The sequence below is a fragment of the Syngnathus typhle genome, linkage group LG9, assembly GCF_033458585.1.
Source record: "Syngnathus typhle isolate RoL2023-S1 ecotype Sweden linkage group LG9, RoL_Styp_1.0, whole genome shotgun sequence".
In the NCBI taxonomy this organism is placed as follows: Eukaryota; Metazoa; Chordata; class Actinopteri; order Syngnathiformes; family Syngnathidae; genus Syngnathus; species Syngnathus typhle.
In genome coordinates, this window is record NC_083746.1 from 596,929 (window position 1) to 619,828 (window position 22,900).

A 22,900-nucleotide genomic window follows, 5' to 3' on the forward strand; every position below is an offset into this window, starting at 1 on the left:
GGGACAACAAATGTTGCGGACAAGTCCATTTCTAGCCGCGTTGACGGTACGCGCACGCAAACTCCATGGTTGGAAACAGCAGCCGCCGTCAATCAAAGCTCTGCGTGACGGTCCAGACAAGGAAAAACACGCCAATCGACAGGTGAAAATGATCTGATTGGGCTCCGGCTCATTGGACTTTGAGTTCCAAATTCAAGGGGCGCAATTCCGCTTTCTCGCCTGTAGGTGACATTGTTTTCCAGTTTGCCGCGAGTGTCGCTTTTCTAGCTGGCGCAAAACGAGCAGCCGCTGACGGCCCGTACCTTGAGGAACGAGAAGGTTGGCCAGCTGGCTCGCTCCTTTGGAAGGAGTCCTTTGAAAAGATGCACTGGTCTTAAGTGGGAATAAAAATACCTTTTATTGTTAGGATTGGAGATGGGGAGAAAAAAAGCAAGAGTCTGGTTTGCCATTAGCGTCAAGCGAGAGTGAGGATGGCCCTCTCTCGTTTCCTCCGCCGTTTCTTCTTGTCGGCCAGGCGTCCCGTGGCGTCGGCAAACAACATCACCTCCTCTTTGCTCTCCAACTCGCGCTGGAGGAACTGCAGGGCGGCGCTGTTGAAGCCCATCAGGTCCTGGATGCGGGGGGGAACAAACAAAAAAAAAAAGACACCGCCGTGAGGACAAAGAGGAGGGGGGGCGAGGAGGAGGCGGAGCTTCGAGCGGCGGACGTACGCGGATGTCTTGCACTTTGGAGAGCGTGTTGGTGCGCAGGTCATCGATGACGGCGAGAAGCTTCTGGCTGTCGACGATCCGACCAAAATGAATCCTGGGGGAAGAAAAAGCGGCCTTTCAAAAACGCGCCCGTCCGTCGATCCGTCCATCACTGGTCAAGGGAACCGAGCGACTCGACTCACTTGAGCAGGAAGAAGAGGCAGCGACACACCAGCTCCACCTCCAGGCCTTCCCGGATGAAGCCGTCAAAGAGCTCCAACAGCTCCGGAACGTACGGGAACGGCAACACCAGCAGAGACACTTCCAGCTCGCTGACACGGCACAAAAGACCAGTTTAAGAAAGAGAACATTTACTCCTGTGAAAGAAAGTTGCTTCTCACCTGGATCGGACTTTCTTGATGACGTCCAGAACGTAGCGGGACGGCTGCAAGTGCCACAGGCGCACAAAGGAGCCAGCAGCGTGTCAAAAACCTTCCGCTCAATTCCGGAATTCAAATTCTACAAAGACTCGGCGCTGACAGAGGGTCACACTTACAGAAATGTTTCCAAAGGCTACCAGGATGGGATTTGCTTCGGGAAGCGCCAGCTGCAAGTAGTGGTGGGAGAGCGAGTGAGTGAGTGAGGGAGGGAGGGAGGGAGCGAGCATCAGCCAAACTTCCACATAGTTGATGTCCATACGCACGGCAAGCGGCTGGCTCACCTCCTTTCCGGCTCGCTGGCAAGCATATTTATGTTCCTCCATCTTCCTGTTCTCCCCGCGGAGGAGCTCCAGAGCCTCCATGATGCGTTCGGCCTGTTGGTCAACACGCACGCGCGTCAACGTGACGAGCCACGTCACGATTACCGGCGGCTGAGCCAAGTCAACTCACAGCTTTGACCGTCTCCACCGTTTTCTTGGCGGCCGGCGCGGCTTGGCCCGGGCTCTCTCCGGGCACCTGCAAAACGCAACACCAGAGTGACTGCGCTGCGGCCCACTAGATGGATTCAAACTGTTCTGAAGCCTTGGAAAAGGCTAACCCAAGTAGAGAAGGAACAAGGTGGCCACTCACCGCCGGAGTGTCACCTTTGGCCAGGCTCTCCTCAAACTCCGCCTCCCGCTCCTGTCAAACCCGAAAACACGCTCGGTGGTGAGAAAGTCCAAAAAGGAAGATTGATGAGAACGCTTACTCACCATCTCCCGTTCCTCTTCCAGAATGACGGGCTCCCTGGTCCTCTCCCACAGGCGCAGAGACTTGTCATGCGACGCCGACACCACGTGGTCGCCGTTGGGGCTGATGCTCAGGCACCACACCTCGCGGTGGTGGCCCTTGCGTGGGGGAGAAGAGAAACGTCAGCGGCCCGAGACAAACGTCAGCGGCCCGAGAGAAACGTCAGCGGCCCTAGAGAAACGTCAGCGGCCCAAGAGAAACGTCATTTTGGGACAGGAGAGACTGACCTCCAAGGTCTGGATGTGCTCAAACTTGTCAGCGTCCCACTGTTTGATCTTCTTGTCCTTTCCCGCCGTGAAGAACAAATGCGTCTTGGGGACAAACTGCAGGAACATGACGCTGTGTACGGAGCAATCCACGTGAGAAATTGCGAGGCGGGCGTACTGCCTGGCCACGCCACGCCACGCCACGCCGCCCACCTGTCGTCGTGCGCAAACATGGAGCGGTGACAGTCGCCAAAGTCCAGACCCCAAATCTTCACGTTGCGATCTGCCGAGCCAGTGGCTATCAGCTTGCTATCCTGGTTGGGGAGGGGTTAGGGTTAGGAAGTAAAAATCATTTGATCCTGGCAGCGGGCGACTCACGTGTGCTATGTCCAGGCAGAGGACGGGCAGCTTGTGTCCGTACAGCGACAGGAAGAACTGCAGACAAAATGAGACGAGTCATTAGCCCCTCGCCTGGCCTGGCCTGGCCTGGCCTGGCCTGGCCTGGCCTGGCCTGGCCTCGCCTCGCCCGACCGACCGACCGACCGGTTGGCCCACCTTCAGCGTGTCCGTGTAGAAGACTTTGACGGTGCAGTCCAGTAGGGAGACGGCCAGCAGGCGGTGATCGGGAGAGAACTTGACGCACAGGACGTCGTCGTCCAGCTGCAACGTGCGTCTGTGCTTCAACGTCAGCTTCCTGCAACGCGTTGGGTGCAAAGGCCCATCGGTGACAAGGAAAACATTCAAGAGGGAGAGTGAAAAGAAGTCATCAAATGAGCAAAGAAAAACAGAAAGGCAAGATGGAAAAAGTGCAAAAGAAAAAGCAATTCGAAAAGCAAAAGGGAAATGGGAAACAAAATGGAAGAAAAAGGAAAATCAGGACCCAAACGGGAATAAAGGAAAACGGGAGAACAAATGGAAAGAGAGGAAAAACAAAACAGAGAACATCCCAAGAGGGAAGGAAGAAGGAACACAATGACAATCAATTGAAACAAGGGGAGAAAAAGGACACACTGTAATAGGCACATCAGGCCACCAGAGGGCGCTCCTGCACCTTCATCAGCTTCTTCCAGTGGAGCCTTGAAAGCAGACTTACTTGTGTCCACTGGCCTCGTCCTTGACCAACTCAAAGTCCCACAACTTGACCTTCTTGTCGGCGCCTCCCGTCACCACGCCCCGCTGCGCACCATGCAGATTGTTACACATACGCACGCACATCCATCCATCCATTGGCACGGCACGGCGTGGCGTACCTGGTCGGGCGCCAGGCAGAGGGACCACAGGGCCCCGGCGTGGGCGTCCAGCGTCTCCAGGAGGCTCGCCGACGCCAACTCGAAGATCTGCAGAGCACCGCTCTGCAAAGCAAAAGCCCATTCAATCACGAGAGCAGGGTGGGCACGAGTGGGGACCGCTCAGCCCACCTTGGTCCCCAGGATGATCTGCCTGTCTCCGGGCACAAAGAGGGAGCAGAGGGCGTAGTCGCACACCATGGTGCGCACCACCTGCAGCGTGGACCTGAGAGAAAAGTTGGCACGCACTTTGATTGGCAAACGGCGGCGGGCGCACGCACGGCCACACGAGCGGCGAGGCGCCAGCGACCTGTTCCACACTTTGACGGTGTCGGCCGACGCCGACAGCACGGCCAGGTTGTCGGAGCTGAAGGCCAGGGTGCGCACGTCGCTGCGATGGGCGTCCAGCGTGAGGCGCGCCGTCTTGGCGGCCGTCGCCGCCTTGTCCCTCGTCTTCAGGCTGTACGTCTCCACCGTGTTGTTGTGCAGCAGCAGCGCCACCTTCAGCTCACCGCCGCCGCAGCACAGGCAGTCGGCCCACCTGAGGCGAGGAATGGGCCCGGCCCGTCAAGTGCTGGCGGCCGGGCAGATCCCAGCCGCCGGGCCGGGCAGATCCCAGCCGCCGGGCCGGGCCCCAGGGACTCGCTCACCTGATCTTGGAGGAGGCCCTGATGTCGCTCAGTCGCACAATCTGGTCTTTCAGCGTCCAGTCCACCTGCGGCTCCTCGCCGTCTCCCGCCGTTCTGAAGGCGAGCGTCACGCTTTGAAAATTGGAAGCGACAAAGGATGTCGGCGCCTTCATTGCAACTCACTTGGCGGCCTTCTTGACCTTCTTGTCCATCTTCCTGCGCGCGTCGCGCTCCGACAGCACGGCAAACACTTCCAGGACGCTGTCGTTGCCCTGACGAGTGAGTCGCCATGTTTCATTGCGTCGCTTTTGTTTTGCATTTGTTGTCTTTCTTTGGAAGCTTCCACTCACGTGACAGGCGAAGATGCCGGCCTTGCTGTCGGCGCTCAGAGACACCACTCGGTCCCTGGCCTTGCGGAGGACGGAGCCCGCTTCCTTGCACCTCAAAATACGCTAAAGACGGCGAGAAACAGAGTTGGTCACACATGGGACGGGCTCCTATCGTCAAGTCACGCTTCACTCGCTCCGTACGTCTTCCGGACTCTGGCCGGCGTCGCCATCATTTTCCCCGTCGTCGTCCCCGTCATTTTCGCCATCGTCGTCCCCCGGCAGACTTTTGCCCTTCTTCGCTTGGGGCTCACCCTTGGCCTGCCACGACACACACACACACACACACAAGCGCAAGGAGTCCAGGCGCCCTTCAGAGCGAGCGGCAGCGTCTCACCTCCGACACGTAGGTGACATCCCACCCTCGGAGCTGGCTGTCGCCCGAGCCCGTCAGCAGCAGCCGCTCCTCGTTAAGGAAGGTGATGGCCCACACCTGATGACGAGAAACGCAAAACGGCGTCGGCGATCAAATTGTCATCTAACCATAACAAAAGCAATCGATTCCAGTTGACGATTTTGGAACTACAATGGCGTCGAAGAAGGAAGTGTGCTGACGGGGACGCTCACCTCACTGCGGTGGCCCACCAAGGTCTTGAAGCAATGCTGCGTGTCCAAGTCCCACCACTTCACAAAAGTGTCCTTGGAGCTGCCCACAGCACGTTCGGCGGTGAGATCAGGTCGTCGTGCGTTGGGAGAAGCCAACTCGAGTAAGCTTACCTGGTCACCAGGAGGTTCTTGTCTTTGAGCAAGAGCACTTGCGTGACCTCGTCTTTGTGCCCCCGCAGTCGGTACAGGCCGCACTCGTTGATCACGTCCCACACGATCACGTCCGTGTCCTGCCAGCGCAAAAAACAACCACAATAAATGTGCCATCGGTCCCGGCCAAAAGTGGGACACAGGTTTTCATTTGTTGACCTTGGATCCGGTGACGAGTCTGGCCCCCAGCGCGTCGTAACACATGGCCGTGACGGCCGACTTGTGTCCGTTGAAGCAGACGTTGCTCTCTCCGTTTAGCAGACTGAAGAGCCGCACGGCGCCGTCCTCGTAGCCCACGGCCACGTGGACGCCGTCCGGCGACGGCCGCAGGAAGGTCACCTCGTGTTTCTGGCCCGCCAGGATCAACACCTGCACCGGGAGACGAGAGAAAACCAAAAGAAGTCAAAAACGTGAGCGGGAAGTATCCCCAAAAATAAAAGAAGTAAATAATCACGCAAAGTTGTTCGAGTCAATTGATTAGAACGGAACCATCTCTGCCTGGGGAAAATCCCGAAGCAAGTTTGTTCATCTTCTTCTCACCTTCTCCGCTTTGCGGGTGTCCCAGATGAAGACGTGCTCACACGCAGCCACGGCCACGTAGCGGCCGCGCTCTCCGCCGCGTAGCATGACGTAGCAGATGTTAGCCCTCTGGCTGCCGATCACGCCAAACACGGCGCCCGCCACGTAGCGTAGGTACTGCTTGGTCAAGCCCATGATGCGTGGACTCCAAGTGGCGCCGATCCCTGTGGACACAAACGGCAGGAAAGCTTGTTGCGGCCAACTACGGAACTTTAACTTAACTTGTATTTGTCGGAACAATTGCAACCTACTGCGAATACTTGCTGTGTTATAGTGACTTCTTGTTCTATTCCTAGAAGAAACTACTACTTTCCAAAACAGGCCGTTTTTGCCCACAGCAAGGAAATAGTTGATGACAAATGTTAGTGACAAAATTGGCTGGGAAGGTGGTAGGTGTAAACCAAATGCAATCTTTAGCCATTTAAACACGATTTGTTCCAAGGATGTGCTCGAGAGCCATAATTGTCATTGTTTGGCACAGATACAACGAAAGTGAGTACACAGTACTGCACTATGAACTCTTTGACAACCAAAATGTTGCCTTTTGTGATTCAATTGTTTTAAGAGCTCATTTATGAGGGAACCAACTACTGTCTGTGTATAAATATTGTCCAGTCGTTGGTAGATTTACTAACAGACAAGATTTTAATTCTTTTTCAATTCATTCGAGGAAATAAATGCACTTGCTATGCACTATGTGCCGTGGGGGTAAGCTAGGCTACCTTTAGCCTTAGGGTAGACTGACTGTTTAACGGTAAGAAATCTCCCGAGCGGGCGGAGATAAAGCGTCAAGCCAAAGGAGCGCCGCTTAACGTTCTTAACCCCGCCCGCCCGGCTACCCATGTGCATCAAATCGCTGGACCCTTGCACCCACGTGTCGATCTTTCTGACTCAAAAGAGCTCATCAAGTCGCGCCTACGTTGTCATATGTTTGTTTGTGTTGTGGAGTAATGTGAGGTCTATATTTTAACGATCGTCCTCAAGCATCGGGCTCTTTTTTCAAGTCTCACCTCTGAAACGCAGCAGCAGCCGCAGCAGCGAGCTTCTTTCCTTCCTCCGCTGTTGTGAGGGGATGGAATCGCTTCAGACTGGACTCATCGATCACAGATTCGCATGAAAAGACAAATTGCAGAGCGATTTTTTAAAAACACATTGATTCTCAGCCACATTCATTTTATGATATAGTTTCTGATCAAGTCATAAAGTGAAACGCAACTTTGAACTTGCGTTGATAAATTGCAATCATCGTTGATTCGACTGCTTCTGACTGGGGTTCAAAACCCGGAAGTGTTTTCCACCGACGGTCGGTCGCTAGTCACGGGTTAGCTTACCGTCAACCTTCGTTGTGCGTGCGTGTTTGGGGCCAAAGATGTCTTCGAAAGTGAACAATCAGCACCGCAATTCAAACGCACAGTCAGCCGAACGCAAGGAAGAGCTAAACAAACAGGTACTTGTCTTGATATGGAAGTAGCTATTCCTTTAGCTGTCCCACAAACAAACGTTTGGGTTTGAACTTTTAGATCAACGAGCAAACGGTGGTTGTGGACGAGCTATCCAATTTGAAGAAGGACAGAGTGAGTCCAACTAAATGATTGCATGACATTCAGTCGTGAACGACTGCAATTGGACTGAAAGGGATTTTCGCTTTCCCTTTAGAATGTATATGTCCAGCAGAGGAACAGCAACATCTTGTTTTTGGCGGACAGAGGGCAGACGTTGAGTTCATGCAAGAGTAAGTCCAGCTCCTGAGGAATAGTTGAGCATGAAGATAAGCTATTTCTTTTTTCGTCCACAGAGAAGCTGGACAGCCTGACCAAGGAGTTACAGGACATGTGAAGCTGAGCAATTGTGCAAGCATGTGCGGCATCTTCTGTCTTGTGAGTCCGGCATCGTCTCCTTTCACATGGGACGACCGCGTCTACCAACTTTTAAAAAGAAGAGGCCCCGACTCCAGCAAAGATGCAATTGTCTCGGGCTGCCAACTTCCTTATCGGTGCTTGTTCTCGGCGCACGTTCTGCACATGAGAGGTCTTCTCACAACTCAGCCGCTGCAGGACCCCGCCGGCAACATCCTGCTCTGGAACGGGGAGGTCTTTGGCGCTTTACAACTCCTCCCAACTGAGAACGACACCGCTGTTGTTCTTCAGCGTTTGTCCTCTTGTAGTGACCCCTGTGACATTTTGTCATTCCTATGCACCGTTCGAGGGCCCTGGGGCTTTGTGTACTACCAAAAGAGTAAGGACTGCCTCTGGTTTGGGAGGGACTACTTTGGGAGAAGAAGTTTGCTGTGGAACTATGACCAAACACTGAAAGCCTTGACACTTAGCTCAGTGGCAGCCAGGCCTCGCCGCCAATCTGCCATGTGCACTAGCGCCCACTGTGAGCCTGGTCACCAATCTGGCGCCGAGTTCAGCCCGAGTGAAGCTTGCCCTTGCAAACGTGGATCTTGCGCATGGCAGGAGGTGCCTGCAGTCGGTGTGTACACAATCAACCTGAAGTCATTTGTAGAATCCGGGTCACCGACCATTGAGCTCCATCCCTGGTCTCAGCTTGGAGATCATCCGGGTCCTGCCTGCCTGGAGACGACACAGCCTTCTGGTCCGGGCGGGTGCATCATACTGAAGAACCCCCCCGGCTTGCTTAGATCACCCGTTGCTCCTCTAAATACCACAGTGGATAAGGACCACGGCAACCCAGAGTCCACTGTGGAGGATCTGGAGGAGCTTCTGGACCTTATCAAAAAGGATAAGGCGGTGAAAGGTCTGATAGACGTTCTCAGCGAGGCTGTCAGGAGACGCGTCCAGTCTCTGCCCGACGAATCGCAGGCCGGCGAGCGTTCACGCATCGCCGTCCTTTTCTCTGGCGGCATCGACTCTATGATCCTGGCCGTCTTGGCTCACCGTCACGTGCCCCATTGTCAATCCGTAGACCTTCTTAACGTGGCTTTTCAACAGCACGAGGCTCGGAAAGACTCTGCCAGGGGACAAAAACCCAGTCGGAGTCAGTCGGAAACCCAAATGCGCACCGCGATGTTTGATGTCCCGGACAGAATCACTGGCAGATCGGGCCTGAAGGAACTACAAGCCTTGGCTCCGCAGAGGCGCTGGAACTTTGTGGAAGTGGACGTAAGACGGGAGGAGCTGCAAGAAATGCGGCGCACGCGCATTGCTGACTTGGTGTATCCGCTGGACACGGTCCTGGACGATAGCATCGGGTGCGCCGTGTGGTTCGCCGCCAGAGGGGAGGGCTTCCTGGCCCGGGACCACCACCGGACCGTCTTCGTGTCTTCGGCCAAGGTAGGGACCGGCGTGATTGGATACACACCCCGCTTTGGCAGGTAACGAGACGGCATCCCTCTCTCTCTCCCTCCCTCCCTAACCCCCTCCCTCCCTCCCTAACCCCCTCCCTCCCTCCCTCCCTCCCTCCCTCCAGGTCATTCTGACAGGAATCGGCGCCGACGAGCAGCTGGCGGGTTACGCCAGACACAGAGTGCGCTTCAAGACCTCCGGACACCAAGGACTGGTCCAAGAAATCGCCATGGAGCTCGGGAGGATCTCGTCCAGGAACTTGGGAAGAGACGACAGAGTGATTGCAGACCATGGCAAAGAGGCTAGGTAAGGGAGCTTTATTGTTTGTTAGTCGTCATGGCGCCACTCGGAGGGTGAGGAAGTATTGAAAGCGGCACCGCGTGTATGCAAATGGCCGGGATGAAAAAGTCCGTCTCGACCCTCCCTCAGGTTCCCCTACTTGGACGAGAGCGTGGTGAGCTACCTCAACTCTCTGGCCATGTGCGACAAGGCCGACCTGTCGCTCCCGAGGGGCGTCGGCGAGAAACTGCTGCTGAGGCTGGCCGCCCGCCGGCTGGGCCTCGGGCCCGCCGCCGTCCTTCCCAAGAGGGCCATGCAGTTTGGCTCGCGCATCGCCAAAATGGAGAACGGGCGCGAGAAGGCGTCGGAGCGCTGCGGGAGGCTGCTGGAGGGGCCCGCGGGAGGAGTGGCGTCTGTACATCAAGGGAGTCAATAAAATGTGGAAAGACGGGCCGCTCGGTCTACTTCATGTGCGCGCCACCGAGGCGGCGCTCTTTGAAATAGCCGTCGCACTCGACGTACGATTGCAAGTTGCCCACGTCGAAGCGCCCGCAGATCTCCTGCACGTACACGGGCTTTCTGCCAAAAGTCCAATTGGATACACATGAGCGGGTAGCCATTGCATGACGGTCAGCAAATATCACTTGCTCCAAATGTTTGGTTTACCTCGGAATGAGCCAAGCCATAAAGTTTCCAGGGGCGTCTTTTTGCTCTATGGCCGCATCCTGGCGTGATGGAAATTCAAATTCATTCAAAGGATGGACCGTCGGCAGTTGAAATGGAAGGCGCGGATGAGGAGCGTCACCTTCTTTTCCAGGAGGAAGGCGTCCAAGAGAGGGAGGCTCTTCTTGGACAACACGTAGAAACAAGGACACTGTGGAAACACAAGCAAGATTAGCAAGCAAAGGGGGAGGGAGGGAGGGGCTTTGTATCCAACTTACGGCTCTCCTCGACGTGGTCTCTGAAGGCAGCGGCTTCTCCTTCATACGCAAGGCCCGAAGATCAGGATCAACTTCCACTATTCCGTATTTGGGAGTTTCTGCACCACAAGCAGGTGAAGACTTTTTTCTTTTTCTACTTCATAGACCAAAGCGCCGCAATGCTCACCGTCGTCTCTGCACTCGTAAGACAGCGCCACGTTGTTATCCTCGCATTCCGCTTGGAGTTCACGAAACCTGCACTGGATCTGAGCAAGGCTGAAGTCTTCTTTGAAGAGTGTGTCGCTTGTGAGGAGGGGGGGAAAAAAACTGTGAACGTTTTGCGAGCAAAAAGCTGCTCGCGTATGATATGAGCTCACCCTCCGATCACCATGACATGGTCCTGGATGTGGAAGTGCTTGACTGCCAGCTGGAGGCAGGCCACCGCACCAAGGCGCCCCTGGGGTTAAAAACAACAACAACAAGAGTTTGGTTGGGCGCACTCCATTCTTTGAAATACTAAATGGACTAAAGGCATCATCAGATGAATACTAGGCAAAGAAAAAAATGGATATATTTACATCATTGCTCGTGGTCTGGTCGCAGACGATCTTGACGTTTGGAAAGTGTGCGGCCCATTCTTCAAATGCTGACAGGTAAAGAGCATTGCTCTGTGGAGAAGACGGGGGGAGGAAAAAAATAAAATAAAGTCAACATGTTGACAGCACTTTCATTTCTTAAAGGCTCATGGCCCAAATTAAACAGGAAGTTGACCACATTCTTTACGGCGAGGGGGAAAGCCAGCCAGCCAGCCAGCCAGCCAGCCGAGCCGTTGTGTTACTTACTGCTGGCGGCGCAAAGTCCATTTCATTGAGTCGAAAAGTGGACTGAACTCACCACGACGTAGATGGCGTCCGGCCCGTCGGAGGCGCTCAGTGCTCCGATCCAGTGGCTGAGGAGCGCGCGGTCGCCTACGGGCAGCAGCGGCTTGGCGACGCCGATCAGGTGAGCGAAACGCCCGCTGCGGTCGGCTGACACGTCCCGCTGGAGCCTGGTCCCGTAGCCGGCGGCCAGAATCACGGCCTTCATCGATAGGCAGCGCCTGACGTGCGTGCGTGCTTGTCGGAGCAGTCGTACATTGGCCCGCCCCCCCCGAGACACTTCCGGGTTGCTGTCACGTGGGACTGCTATTGCCACGCCCCTCGAGGGAAAGATTTGCTGATATAGATTTCGTGCACCTCTTTTCGAGATGATTCTTTCAATTAAGCAAGTCAAGGAATGTAAGAAAATATTTGATTTTTTTTCTTGATTATCCGTAAAATAAAATGCTCTTTTTTGTCCACAGTCATTCCACTACTACTTCTTCTTCCACTACCCTCCAACTAGCCATCAATCAATTGTCAAAGAAATCAAGAAGGAAAAGCATGCGACAATGTCTCTTATTTTGTTGATTTATTGTCGACCGCTACGAGGGGTGTGTGGAAACAATTCTGACACTCAAAATCCATTTTATACAAGAACAAAAGGAAACAAAGGAACATCATAGTCCACAAATATTTGTTTTTCTTTTTTTTGGAGCGCTCTTCATTCAGCGCCTTCACAGCCGCTCCCAATGTCCTGTTTGCCATCTCCGTCCTCGTCCTCTTTCAACGTCTCCTGGGTCTCGCGAGGTTCGCCTTCTGAGGTCTCCATTGGCTCCTCAGCTGGTTCCGTTTCTGGCTCGGGTTCGGGATCAAGCTCGGCTTCAGGTCCGGCTTTTGGCTCGAGTTCCAGTTCAGGTTCCGCTTTAGGTTCTGGTTCCGCCTCAGGTTCGGGTTCAGGCGTTCCATCGGTTCTCGCCATCTCCACCTAATGGAGTTCAGATTGGAGTTAAAGTCTGCGAGGCGAGTTCAATCGACCCATGTCGGTCACGGCGTTAACAACGAGATCTGGGCCGAGGGATGTATGGCCACGCGCGGGCGGGTTTGTTAATGGCATTCACATCAGGAAATTGGATTTTACCTGCAAGGTGGCATCGACGGTCTCCTGGCCTCTCACTGGATCTGCTTGATCTTGCTGCTGCTCCTGCTCCATGGGCTCTTCCTCCTGCTCCTCCTGCTCCTCTTGCTCCTCTTCCCCCTCAGTCTCCACATTAGTTGCGAGGGGGCGCATTTCCTGCTGCTGCGCTTGCTCGGCGCCCTCGGCCGCGAGGTCAGCAGCCATCTCCGTGCGGGGCGCCTCCTTCTTCACGGGCTCCGCCGGCTTAGCCGCGGCTTTCTTGCTAACTTCCAGGACGGCCATGACGGAGGCAGGGATGTGAGCTTGCTGTTGGATACACCAGAAAAAAAAAAACAAGACAATGAGACCGACAAAAACGATGTCATGTTTGGAAGCCGTTCCAGATGTTTCGGTCCTCGCCTGGTGCGGCGTGAAGGAGCGGACGTGGTGCAGCAGGGGCTCCCTCATCTCCGGGCAGCGTTCAAAGACGCCGGCGAGCTGGGCGGGAGGCAGCTGCAGGAGGACGCTGTACGACTGAGGTCTGGTCCTCTGGCAGCATTTGACAAAGCCCTCCCACACCTTGGGATACTTCCACACCTGAGGGGAGAGGAGAAAAGAAAAGAAGCCCTCGTGCGACCTTTCACATCTTCCGCTCGCCAAGCCACAGGGAGCGAGATCAAGGCCGAGGCAGGAAACGCGGGCAAAGCGGACCTGCTTGACGATGAGCCTGGACAGGATGTTCATGACGAAGCCGCAGAGGCGCGGGTACATGCTGAGCGACTGGATGACGGTCCGCATCAGCAGGATGGGCAGAGGGCTCTGCTCCATCAGCTGCTGCATCACCACGGCCAGAACCTCCGAGGTGTAGACGTTCTTCTCGCCGAAGCACAGGTTGGTTGCTGCAATTGGACACATTTCAGGGCGGCCAGTCCAGCGTCTCGGGCGGGGCTCCTCCCGACTTCTAACCTTTGATGATGGACTTCATGTCGCATTTGGCCGAGTCGATGTTGTGCAGGGAGATGAGCAGATCGCCCGGCGTCAGAGGGGACACCGACGAACTTCCCTCGCCTGAAGGACAACACGCACGATAGATAAAGCGCAAGCACGGCAAAATGGATTGACGGGGAGGGAGCATCTTACTGTGCTGGGTTCCCAGGAGCCGGTTGAACACCTCCTTGACCACAATGGGGTTGAGTTTGATCAGCTTGGGGAGCGCCTGGATGACTTCATTCTTCAACACCAAAACAAAGGCAAAAAAAGGTTTCGCTCAAATTTGCAATCAGTGGTTAACACATTGATTAGAACAAAAATGTTTTGTGACTTGACGTGATATTTTCCATGCTTTTATGAAGCAATTAGTCAAATGACGCAAAACTAGAAAGGGTCCAATTTGTTACCTTTTCGAGGCCGTTGATGACCGGGATGAGGAAGCGAACGTCGGGCACGCGTTTATGGTAAAGGTCCCGCACCCGCTCCACCAGTTCCGGAGACGGAGGCACTGCAGAGCGCAAAAACGCTTTTCACTTTGGCCGTGTCTTTTCAAACACGCCGGCCGTCCGTCCGTCGGTCGTCCGTCGGTCGTCCGTCGGTCGTCCGGCTCACCTTTGTCGGTGAGAATGTGCAGGCAGCGGGTCACCAGCGTCTCGGCACCCTTCGGGCAGTTTTCCACCAGAAGCAGCAGCTCGGGGGAATTCATGCCCATTCCGCGGATCTGCCGGCCAAAGACGCAGCCCGTCGTTATCGTGGAAACGACGATAGGTTGGCAAGAAGCTCAGGCCATTTGGACTCACGGGGAGCTCGATGGCTCGCAGCACGCTGCGCTTGATGTCGGCGATGGCCTCGGTGTAGACGGACGCCAGCTCGTGCACCAGCTTGTGGTTCAACGGCAGCAGAGACAAGTAGAGGAAGAGACACTGACGCACCGTCTCTTCGGTCCAAGGGGACGCCACCTCTGCGCCATCCGGCAAAGGCGTCAGTTTGCGAAGGTCTGAGACGGCGGCGGCAGCGACGTGTGCCCACCTGTGTCTTTGTCGGCCCCAAAAAGCAGCGACGGGGGGTTGGGGTGCACCAGGAGTTGCATGTAGTTCAAGGCAAACTTCTCAATGTAGTCCCGGAGGTGCTCTTTCTCGTACATACGCTTCAGAAAGGCCAGGGCCGTCGATCGCACTTTTTCCTTTTCGTGGGAGCTGAGATCCAGAAGCACGTGAAGGTACTGGAATTGCCTGGAGGGCCGCTTGACGATGAGCTCCTTCAGCGTGGTCATGCCTAAATAGACGCGCGACTGCAAAGAGACGACAGGGCCGAGTTGAGTCGACCTCCGAGCGGAAGGCGGAACGCTCCAACCGCCCCCCCCACCGACGCACCTCGTCCTCGCAGTAGCGCCGGATGACTTCCAGCGCCGACTCTGTGATGATGGGAGCTTCCAGGACCAGTTTGGTGAACAGCCTGACGCGCAACACGGACGGGTTAGGCCAGCCGACGTTTGGGCGCTGTTTCGGGAGGCTGTCTGGCGCTCACCCGTCCTTCTGCTCGGGCTTCTCCTGCAGCCCGGAGAGCAGCGTGTAGAGGCACTGGTCGTAGCTGTCCAGCAGTCCCGACGGCAGCTGGCTCAGGTACGTGTTGTACTCTTGATAGAGCAGCGAAAAGGCCAGCTCGCTGCGGCTGCGGATGTCCTCCAAGATGAAGTGCAGCACGTCCTCCTTCATGATGCCCTCAAACTGCGTCACCAGCTTGGAGAGCAGCTTCACTCGCACCTGGCAAAAGACGCAACGAGCCACTTATTTCTCCCCGTCGTCGGCGCTGGTGACGTCGAGCGAGCGGGCGGGCGGGCCGGGCCGCCTTACGTGGGACATGCCGCTTTGAGAGATGGTCTTTTCGGAATGAAGGATGCGCTTGATGGTTTTGGAGGTCAACTGCTCAATCTGCGTGTCGGATAAAGGCTGGATCACATCGGACAGCCTGAAGACTTTCTTCCTGCCGCTGGGCCCCGCCAATCTGCTCCACAGGGAGACAAAGAGAGTCCGGAAAAGTTCTCTTTTGCCATTATTTTGGCCGTTGCTCGCGGCTCTGACTTAGTTTGCGCCGACGGAAGGATGGGCTCAGGAAGCCTCTTGGCGGCGGAGACGTTGGCGGCGGGGGCGGCCCTCCCTTTTTCCGAGTAGCCCCCCACCACCGAGATGGCCTGGCCCACCATCACTTTGCGCTTGATGAGCGAGTCCTTGGCGGCGTCTTCGTCGCCGTCCTCTCCTCCGCCCGCCTCGTTCTCTCGCGCCTTGCACTGCTCGAGGCCTGCGCGCGCACCAAAACCACACTTGAAAGCCAAATCACACTCCCGTGTGCAAAAGGAGAAACATTTGGACTCCTATGGGACACTTAATGGACGGTTGGCGGCGTTAGGTCAGGTCCAGTCAAATTCAGCCCTTTCATGCTGCTGTTTTGCTTAGCGACAGAGGTCCTTTTGACAAGCGCGGTTGCACCGACCTGGCCCGATCCCAGCCGCGGTCATCTGCGTGGCCATCAGCCGGGCCAAATGTTTGATTTGAGCGTCGGTGCCCGCCGACTCCACGGGCGTGTACGTGGCCTGGAAGGACGCCGGCATGGTGTCGGGCAGATACACCATGCTGATCAGCACCTGCGCAAAGAGACGGACGGCGGGCGGGGTCGGGGAAAAACCAAGGTGAAGAGAGTTCTCGTCGGGCGCTCACCATATTGGCCACGTTCTCCGCGTTGAGGAGCGGGCGCAGGAAGTCGGCTGTGAGATCGATGGCCGATTGCGCCGCCGGGACCGGAGCCGGCTTGGGCGCCGAAAGAGGGGCCGGCTCCTCCTTGTCCTCGTCGTCTTCGATGGGCTCTGAACGCCGAAGCAAAGCCACTTTAATGCCGGCAGGCAAAGCGCAAACTCCGATTTGCCGAAGGGCCACCGGCTCACCCATCTTGACCTTCTTGCCCTCGACGTACTGCTCCTGGCGCGGCCTCTTGCGCTGCTCCCGGACCGGCGGCGTGGAGCGCGCGATCTCGCTCTGAGGCATGCCCAGGTCCAGGAGCAAGGTGCCGATCTGGCCCTGGAACTCCACGCTGCACGGATGCTTGAGCACGGCCACCAGGTGCAGCTTGAGGTTCTTTCGCACGCTGCTCACCTGTGACTTGGCCAGGGTGGGCGGAAGGTTGGCTGCAAAAGAAAACAGCTCAAGCCACGGAACGCCGTGCTCCATTTCAGCCGCCGCCTCCTCCTCCTCCTCCTCCTCACCGTGCAAGGTCTCGTACGCCTGGACCACTTTGGACATAAACATGGGCCTTTGGCGGGCGATGGTGGCGAGGGAGCCCAGCGCGGTGGTCAGGTTAATGCTGGTAATGGCCGGATGCACCATGAACTTGAGCAGCTTGTCCAGCGCCGACTTTCCCTCCTCGCACAAAACATCTACGGAGGAAAACACGCCGACTTGGATTCAGAAGAGGGGCCGGCATTCTAAACGGAGTCCAATTTGGTCACAGAAACGACCGAATGTAGGTCGCCGGCGCTCGGGCTCCCGTATTGTAGTCAATTCCTACTGTAGCGGATGTACGCGTGGTCCTTGGGCACTTTGTCCAAGCTGATATCGCTCTCCTGCCGCTTGGGCACATCCGAGTCAGCCACGCGAGGCGACAGCGTGACGATGAGCGACTCGGTGAATTTGATGGCGTGAGTGCGCACGCCGTCGTTCTCAGAGTCCAGCAGCGCCAGGACGTCGCCTTTCATCTGAGTCACCATTTCCCAGCAGGCCTCCTGCATGTCCGACACGGCTTTGGCTCGCACCAGCCACTGGTGGGAAAAGGCAGAGGATGAAACAGCCAAGGGCGGGAATCACCCAGATTAAGCTAGTGATCAAAAGCAGAGCAATGTCTACTACACAGGCAAGAAAGAAGGCCTCACCTGTAGCGTCACCTTGTACATCTGCGTGAGGGTGAGAATGGCTTTCTTCACCACGTTGACACTGTCGTCCTTGAGCAGCATGTTCAGGTTTGCGATTAGCCTGAGCAGCAGCTCGTTGTCACGTTTACTGCAAAGACAAACAACATGACGCGAGGCTGCCTGACCGCTTGCTTGCTTGCTTGCTTGTTTTACGACGCTCCGACCGCAATTCAAGCGCGTACCATGCTTCCTCGATGAAGCCGATGACAAACTTCCTCACGTCGATGGATTTGTCCGTCTGAAAGGCGATTATTTCCTGAAAGGTGAAGAAGAAAGGCTGAATTTCACATGACGATCGGGAGAAGACGCGTGCTCACGTGCGCCCTTACGTCCAGAAAATTGTCAAGGAGAGACGGATCTTTGTTGATGATAAGCTCTTGGACCTGGACAAGAAAATGGAGGTGGCAAAAACAAAAGTTGGTGTTGGGGGATGTCTTCCAGTGCATGTGAGGGGGATCACGAAGACAATTGAGCTCGTTTGGACTCTTGCAGGAGAGTACACACCTGTTTGAGCACAGCTAGCTTGACATCTGCGGGTATCAAGGCAGCCTGATTCAAAAGCTCCACCACCTGAAAGCAGACACGTAGCTCATAACATGTTCATTCTACATTTGATTAGTATGACGTCATAAGACTCCTATTGACCTTTTCGCTTGTGGTCATGTTGATGACACTGGGTGTCTCTCCGTCATCTGCGGAGAACTCCATCGTGTCCTTCGACTTCCTTTACTTACCGAGTGTATCACACCATGTTCCAAATTCTGGTCACATAAATATAAAACCAGTGTCACGGAATTCAAGGCAACCGCGAGTAGGACGTAACAAAGGACACAAGATAAAAAATAAAAAAAAACGTTTACGGCTAATAGGCTAACTGGCGCTATGCTAACCACCAAGCACACAATTGACGGCCAAGAAGGCCGAAATAACACACTCGCTAGTTGATCCTGACACATATAACGCGCCTTGATACAGTTGAAATACCTCCAATCGAATGAAAACGAAGCTTAGCTCTGGAAATGAAACAGGCACGGTTCAGCAGCGGCGGGTTTTTCTTCTTCGTGTAGTAAAACGTGTAAGCCCGTAGCCACACTGCCTCCCCAAGGCACATTGCTCATTACACACAGATGGTGCAGTACTTTGCGTCGCATTTCAATAAATAATACTACAGCAAAAGTCATAAATAAAAGACAGAAATACAAGTCGCTTTGAACTGAAATCAACCTAACCTAGAAGTACTTATGGGGGGGGGGGGGTGAAATAAAATCTAAGAATAGGCCCAATAGTCGTTAGTAGAACCTACCCTTGTGACCACCAATCCCCATGGTGTGCGCTCTTTTACCTTTTGAACCATTCGCGTCGCGCAACATGCGGGTACTGATATATAGGAGGTCTGTCTCTTCGCAGTTGCTCGTTGATTTGGCAAAGTATGTACCATTCAATGAAAACTAGTGTCTATAAAACACGGATTAAGGGTTACAATCGAGTCATTAAACGTCGTTGTTGTTTTTGGACGTTTACATTTTCTTTTATCTTGAAGGCGGATCCCGGAAGTCTTCTCTCGTCGCTATTGGTTACCTTAACGCATCGCTCGTGGAAAAAATGGCGGCCATGATCACCCAAAGAAGGAATTCAAAAATTCCCCACCTTTAGTTTGAACGAATCCAGCGGCGGAAAAGTTCAAGAAAAAGAAATCTGGAGGAATATCGTTTGCTTCCCCACGCTGGCTGAAAAGTAGAAGGCGTCGCGAGCTACTTCAGGCTTGTCTCGCTATGTTTTGCTCGTCGCTTCGCTCTTGTCAACAGCTGTTGAACCAAGTGCTGAAGCAGCTCTCCTTGTTGACTGTTGACAACACGTCTGCGCCCTTAACTTGCTGCCATTGACATAGATAGATCGATCGATAGATCGATCGATCTCCGCGTCAATTTGCCGTCAACAGCGATTTCATTGCGTGCGTGTTGTCAACGAGACGCTTTGTAAGGAAGTAGTCAAACGGTCCATTCCGTCGTTTCTACTGTTTGTTTTGTTTTTGTTCATTTTCCATCTTGTGTGCCTGCGCAGTGTGGCGATGGACTGCATGCTCATCATGAACCGGATGGGTTCTCTGGGCAGCTCGGCTGCAGCCCAGCGGAGGCGCATGGCCCTTGGGGTGGTCATCCTCCTGCTGGTGGACGTCATCTGGGTGGCCTCCTCCGAGCTGACATCAGTGAGGGCCACGTTGGCGCCACGAAGCTTGATTTGATATCGATCGATCGCTCATGGCAAGTTTACGACTAGCTTCCGGTGAATTGTCTTCTTTCTGTGGCCGTTGCAGTACATTTTCAGGCGGCAGGAGTACAACAAGCCCTTTTTCAGCACCTTCGCCAAGACATCCATGTTGGCGCTCTACTTGCTGGGCTTCCTGCTGTGGCGGCCCTGGAGGCAGCAGTGCGCCGGCGCGCTCAAACGCCGACACCGTGTAAGCGCAAGTGCGAAACCGAGACGTGCTTTCCTATTGATTTTTTCAACGTGTCCACAGTTTGGCGATCCGGAAGCCTACTTTGCGCCCTGCGCCAACGACACGGCTGTCAACGACGGCTTGGTATGTGCAAAGTCACCTCTACGTATTTCTCCACCAATTTCAATCAATGAAAGAGGAAAATGCAAGTTGCGCCGCGTGTCAATGGTGCTCTCTTTCTCACGCAGAGCGAACCGCTCTACGTGCCCGTCAAGTTTCCGGACGCGCCCGCCGAGCTCGCCAACGGCTCCATGGAAACGAATGGCCAATCTGGTGAGCGTTGCTTTCCGTTGACGCCGCTGCGAATGGGGCTTTCTCATTCACTCAGGTGTGCCTCTGTGTCCCAGCGGCCTGTAAAAAGCAGCGGGTGCGTTTCAGCCACATGACGGAGGTGCGGCGGCTGCCCTCCACGCAAGCCGTGGAAGCCAAACTGTCACGCATGTCCTACCCGGCTGCCAAGGACCAGGAGGCTGCGCTGCACGCGGCTACCAAGCTGAGCGTCCGCGACGTGGCCAAGCTCAGCTTCTTTTTCTGCTTTGTGGTGCGTCCGGACCGGACGGCGGCCCCTTTTCATTGCATCCATCAAGCCATCCAAGGATTGGTCACCGTGTGTCTTTTGCTTTGTTCCCGGCCAGTGGTTTCTGGCCAACCTGTCGTACCAGGAGGCCCTCTCGGACACACAGGTGGCCATCGTCAACATTTTGTCGTCCACCTCAGGTTGTCGTCCCGCTCATCGGAATGGGCACCGTGCTCGTTCGCTCGCTCGCTCACTGAAACGCCCTGGTGTGTCTGTCTCCCTCCCCGTACGCGTGCACGCAGGCCTCTTCACGCTCATCTTGGCCGCCGTCTTCCCCAGCAGCAGCAGCGACCGCTTCACGTTGTCCAAATTGCTGGCGGTGGCGCTGAGGTCAGACATGGGCCAACGTGAAGCGTTGGCGAGACGCGCGCTGTGCACTTGACATCTAGTGCCCCCCTCCCTCCCTCCCTCTCTCCCTCCCTTTAGTGTGGGAGGCGTGGTCTTGGTCAGCCTGTCAGCCTTGGAGCGGCCCGACGACAAAGGCGCCGCGGGTAAGTTCCCCCGACGACAAAAGCCGCGTAGAGCCAGCGTGACCGCCGCCGGCGTGTCGCCGCAGGTTCCTTGTGGTCCCTGGCTGGGGCCCTTTTCTACGCCGTCTACGTGGTCATGATCAAGAGGTGGGCGGATGGCGAGGAGAAGCTGGACATCCCCATGTTCTTGGGTAAGTGCCGGCCGGCCGGCCCGCTAGCCTGCCAGCTAGCCCGTTAGCCAGCCGGCTTGTTTTGCGCCAGACAGGCTTCGTAGGGCTCTTTAACCTGCTGCTGCTGTGGCCGGGCTTCCTGCTGATGCACTACGCCGGCTTGGAGGCCTTTGAGATCCCCGGCCGGCTGGTGTGGACCTACATCTTGCTCAACGGCCTCATCGGGACAGTCCTCTCTGAGTTCCTGTGGCTCTGGTGCGGGTGCCGCCGTGCTCTGCCGCAGGGCAGCGCAGCGCAGCGCAGCTCCACCGTCTTCAACTCAGGGCGCCTGCTCCGGCCTCCGCAGGGGCTGCTTCCTGACTTCGTCGCTCATCGGGACCCTGGCCCTCAGCCTCACCGTGCCGCTCTCCATCTTGGCCGATATTTGCACGCAGAAGGTGACGAGCGCGCTGGCAGCTGGCGCCCGCGGGAGGTAACCAAACATTTTGCAGGTGCGCTTCTCCTGGCTGTTCTTGGCAGGGGCGGTGCCCGTCTTCCTCTCCTTCTTCATGGTCACACTCTTGTGCCATTACAACAACTGGGACCCGGTGACGGTGGGCTTGAGGAGACTCCGCGCCTTTGTTTTTCGAGCACACCGCGTTCCCAGGTACGTACGCTCACAGCCGGCGCTCAACGTGAATTTGTAACGCGTCTCGTCTCGTCTCGTCCTCCCCGAGGCTCCCCGAGGACCGGGAGCTGTGCGAAAGCCTTCTCCCTTTGCACGCCGTCTCCATGAACCAAAGAAGCCTGTGCTCGTGATCTGCTGTAAGTCCGACCGCTTCGCTTCCTGGAAGAAGAAAAAAAAGTGGCACGTCAACGCAGGGCTGCTCTTCATCTGACCAGAAGCATGGCTGTTTGTTTGTCCAAAGTGCCGATAAGGCCCGTGCTGACATTCGTTTGAAGGGAGGATGGGGGGGGGGGGGGGGGGGTACGTGGGTAGCGCTCCAGACCGCTCGTCACTTTGTGTTGCTTGAATCACGTCGTGACTCAGCTTTGCTCACGCGCTCGCGTTGATGGAAAAAAAGGTCAGCAGGCGACCGAGCCGCCGGGAACCTTCATCGTCCAATGTGGATTCCCAACACGTTGCGCCGTCTTCCTTTCCGCAAGGCGTGCAAGCTGTTGATCTTTTTTTTTGTTTCCCAGCTCTGAAAAACCTGCTCGCCGTCCGCCCAGCCGCCGCAGAGACGATGGAGCCGGCCCGGCCCGTGCCTCTATTTTCAGTGCTTCCGTGAGGCGGTGGCAGAGGCAGCGGCTTTTGACTTTTTCACCGGGTTCAGTGGCAACCCAAGAGGCGGAGGACTGGAGCGGGCGGGACTCGTCACGCTTCTTTTTGCTTTTCCTCTGGCGAGATTAAAAGAAAGGATGAGCGCAACCACAACACCAATTTTGGGGCCGGCCGCTGTCATTCCAGACTTTCTATTGGGTGATAATGAGAAGAATTTGAAAAGATTTGATGATGAACCTGCCACTATTGTTTCCTGAACGGCTTCAGCACTTGACCTTTGGGACAAACGTGTTCCTTCTTCTGGTGTGACGCGGGGGCGTTTGTTTGAAAACACATGATTCCAGTTTCTTGTCGTTTTGCCTTGATTGTTGGGGGGGAAAAATGCCAATCATTTCTTTTTGTTGACCATCATCTTGTTTTTTGATTTGACGGATTCTCTTTCTCGGGTTCAACACAATTAAAGACTTTTTTTTTTTTTTTAACTGCTGTCGGTGGGCATTTTCTTAAGGTCAAATGTAAATACTTGACAAAGTTTGCAAAGCCGCTTCATTCCACGTGTCCGACTCACTTTCTGATCTGTTTGGAGGACAAAATCGAATGTGGCCGGCAATCCAGACTGCGCTTACGAATCAAGCGCTAAAGGCGAGGCGCTCCTGATAAGGAAGGAGAGCAAATCTTTGTCATGGCGTTTAATGGTTAACTTGGCTGCTTTTGGGGGAGGAATGGAGCGAGG

The 22,900-nt window shown here is 55.3% G+C and overlaps 6 protein-coding genes across 9 annotated transcripts; 3 read left to right on the forward strand and 3 right to left on the reverse strand.

Moving 5' to 3' along the window:
• Nucleotides 1–378: 378 nt before the first annotated feature.
• On the reverse strand, nucleotides 379–6,989 carry wdr3 (WD repeat domain 3). The gene is made up of 27 exons (XM_061286203.1): nucleotides 6,771–6,989; nucleotides 5,722–5,924; nucleotides 5,341–5,550; nucleotides 5,143–5,261; nucleotides 4,993–5,071; nucleotides 4,763–4,858; nucleotides 4,570–4,686; nucleotides 4,390–4,491; nucleotides 4,223–4,311; nucleotides 4,061–4,153; nucleotides 3,721–3,951; nucleotides 3,543–3,636; nucleotides 3,375–3,476; nucleotides 3,218–3,300; nucleotides 2,680–2,818; nucleotides 2,503–2,559; nucleotides 2,338–2,438; nucleotides 2,146–2,257; nucleotides 1,882–2,016; nucleotides 1,760–1,810; nucleotides 1,580–1,645; nucleotides 1,411–1,503; nucleotides 1,246–1,296; nucleotides 1,091–1,134; nucleotides 893–1,021; nucleotides 711–804; nucleotides 379–610 (listed from the first exon to the last, which is right to left on the reverse strand). Exons 2-27 carry the CDS (start codon nucleotides 5,893–5,895, stop codon nucleotides 455–457), a joined length of 2,817 nt encoding a protein of 938 aa, XP_061142187.1. The 5' UTR covers nucleotides 5,896–5,924; nucleotides 6,771–6,989; the 3' UTR covers nucleotides 379–454.
• A 44-nt stretch (nucleotides 6,990–7,033) lies between these two features.
• Nucleotides 7,034–7,737, forward strand: LOC133159323 (ASNSD1 upstream open reading frame protein-like). The gene is made up of 4 exons (XM_061286208.1): nucleotides 7,034–7,207; nucleotides 7,281–7,334; nucleotides 7,417–7,492; nucleotides 7,556–7,737. The coding sequence occupies exons 1-4, from the start codon at nucleotides 7,130–7,132 to the stop codon at nucleotides 7,594–7,596; spliced, it is 249 nt and encodes an 82-aa protein (XP_061142192.1). The 5' UTR covers nucleotides 7,034–7,129; the 3' UTR covers nucleotides 7,597–7,737.
• Nucleotides 7,617–9,378, forward strand: asnsd1 (asparagine synthetase domain containing 1). Its single transcript, XM_061286308.1, has 3 exons — nucleotides 7,617–7,995; nucleotides 8,434–9,056; nucleotides 9,193–9,378. Exons 1-3 carry the CDS (start codon nucleotides 7,617–7,619, stop codon nucleotides 9,376–9,378), a joined length of 1,188 nt encoding a protein of 395 aa, XP_061142292.1.
• On the reverse strand, nucleotides 9,371–11,421 carry zgc:136439 (uncharacterized protein LOC678627 homolog). The gene is made up of 9 exons (XM_061286207.1): nucleotides 11,162–11,421; nucleotides 10,846–10,935; nucleotides 10,645–10,724; nucleotides 10,455–10,570; nucleotides 10,289–10,386; nucleotides 10,153–10,221; nucleotides 10,014–10,072; nucleotides 9,870–9,926; nucleotides 9,371–9,760 (listed from the first exon to the last, which is right to left on the reverse strand). The coding sequence occupies exons 1-9, from the start codon at nucleotides 11,351–11,353 to the stop codon at nucleotides 9,403–9,405; spliced, it is 1,119 nt and encodes a 372-aa protein (XP_061142191.1). The 5' UTR covers nucleotides 11,354–11,421; the 3' UTR covers nucleotides 9,371–9,402.
• Nucleotides 11,422–11,701: 280 nt separating this feature from the next.
• On the reverse strand, nucleotides 11,702–18,774 carry sympk (symplekin). 4 transcript variants are annotated; one of them, XM_061286202.1, is made up of 25 exons: nucleotides 18,174–18,336; nucleotides 17,835–17,950; nucleotides 17,694–17,759; nucleotides 17,519–17,572; nucleotides 17,372–17,445; nucleotides 17,151–17,277; nucleotides 16,790–17,039; nucleotides 16,488–16,658; nucleotides 16,170–16,409; nucleotides 15,946–16,091; nucleotides 15,722–15,872; nucleotides 15,313–15,529; nucleotides 15,085–15,235; nucleotides 14,759–14,994; nucleotides 14,605–14,686; nucleotides 14,261–14,522; nucleotides 14,032–14,192; nucleotides 13,844–13,952; nucleotides 13,639–13,739; nucleotides 13,382–13,472; nucleotides 13,208–13,309; nucleotides 12,953–13,140; nucleotides 12,662–12,838; nucleotides 12,266–12,568; nucleotides 11,702–12,112 (listed from the first exon to the last, which is right to left on the reverse strand). In XM_061286202.1, exons 2-25 carry the CDS (start codon nucleotides 17,895–17,897, stop codon nucleotides 11,849–11,851), a joined length of 3,786 nt encoding a protein of 1,261 aa, XP_061142186.1. In that variant the 5' UTR covers nucleotides 17,898–17,950; nucleotides 18,174–18,336; the 3' UTR covers nucleotides 11,702–11,848. The 4 variants fall into 4 exon arrangements, with proteins under 4 accessions (XP_061142186.1, XP_061142183.1, XP_061142184.1 ...); XM_061286199.1 differs by lacking the exon at nucleotides 18,174–18,336 and adding an exon at nucleotides 18,532–18,774 and having other exon boundaries at nucleotides 12,662–13,140; XM_061286200.1 differs by lacking the exon at nucleotides 18,174–18,336 and adding an exon at nucleotides 18,493–18,774 and having other exon boundaries at nucleotides 12,662–13,140.
• LOC133159321 (solute carrier family 35 member F5-like) lies at nucleotides 18,747–22,649 on the forward strand. Its single transcript, XM_061286206.1, has 15 exons — nucleotides 18,747–19,165; nucleotides 19,251–19,395; nucleotides 19,504–19,647; nucleotides 19,708–19,770; nucleotides 19,875–19,959; nucleotides 20,034–20,227; nucleotides 20,322–20,403; nucleotides 20,506–20,593; nucleotides 20,690–20,754; nucleotides 20,820–20,924; nucleotides 20,999–21,158; nucleotides 21,250–21,340; nucleotides 21,395–21,549; nucleotides 21,620–21,707; nucleotides 22,086–22,649. Exons 2-14 carry the CDS (start codon nucleotides 19,258–19,260, stop codon nucleotides 21,699–21,701), a joined length of 1,452 nt encoding a protein of 483 aa, XP_061142190.1. The 5' UTR covers nucleotides 18,747–19,165; nucleotides 19,251–19,257; the 3' UTR covers nucleotides 21,702–21,707; nucleotides 22,086–22,649.
• The last annotated feature ends 251 nt before the right edge of the window (nucleotides 22,650–22,900 follow it).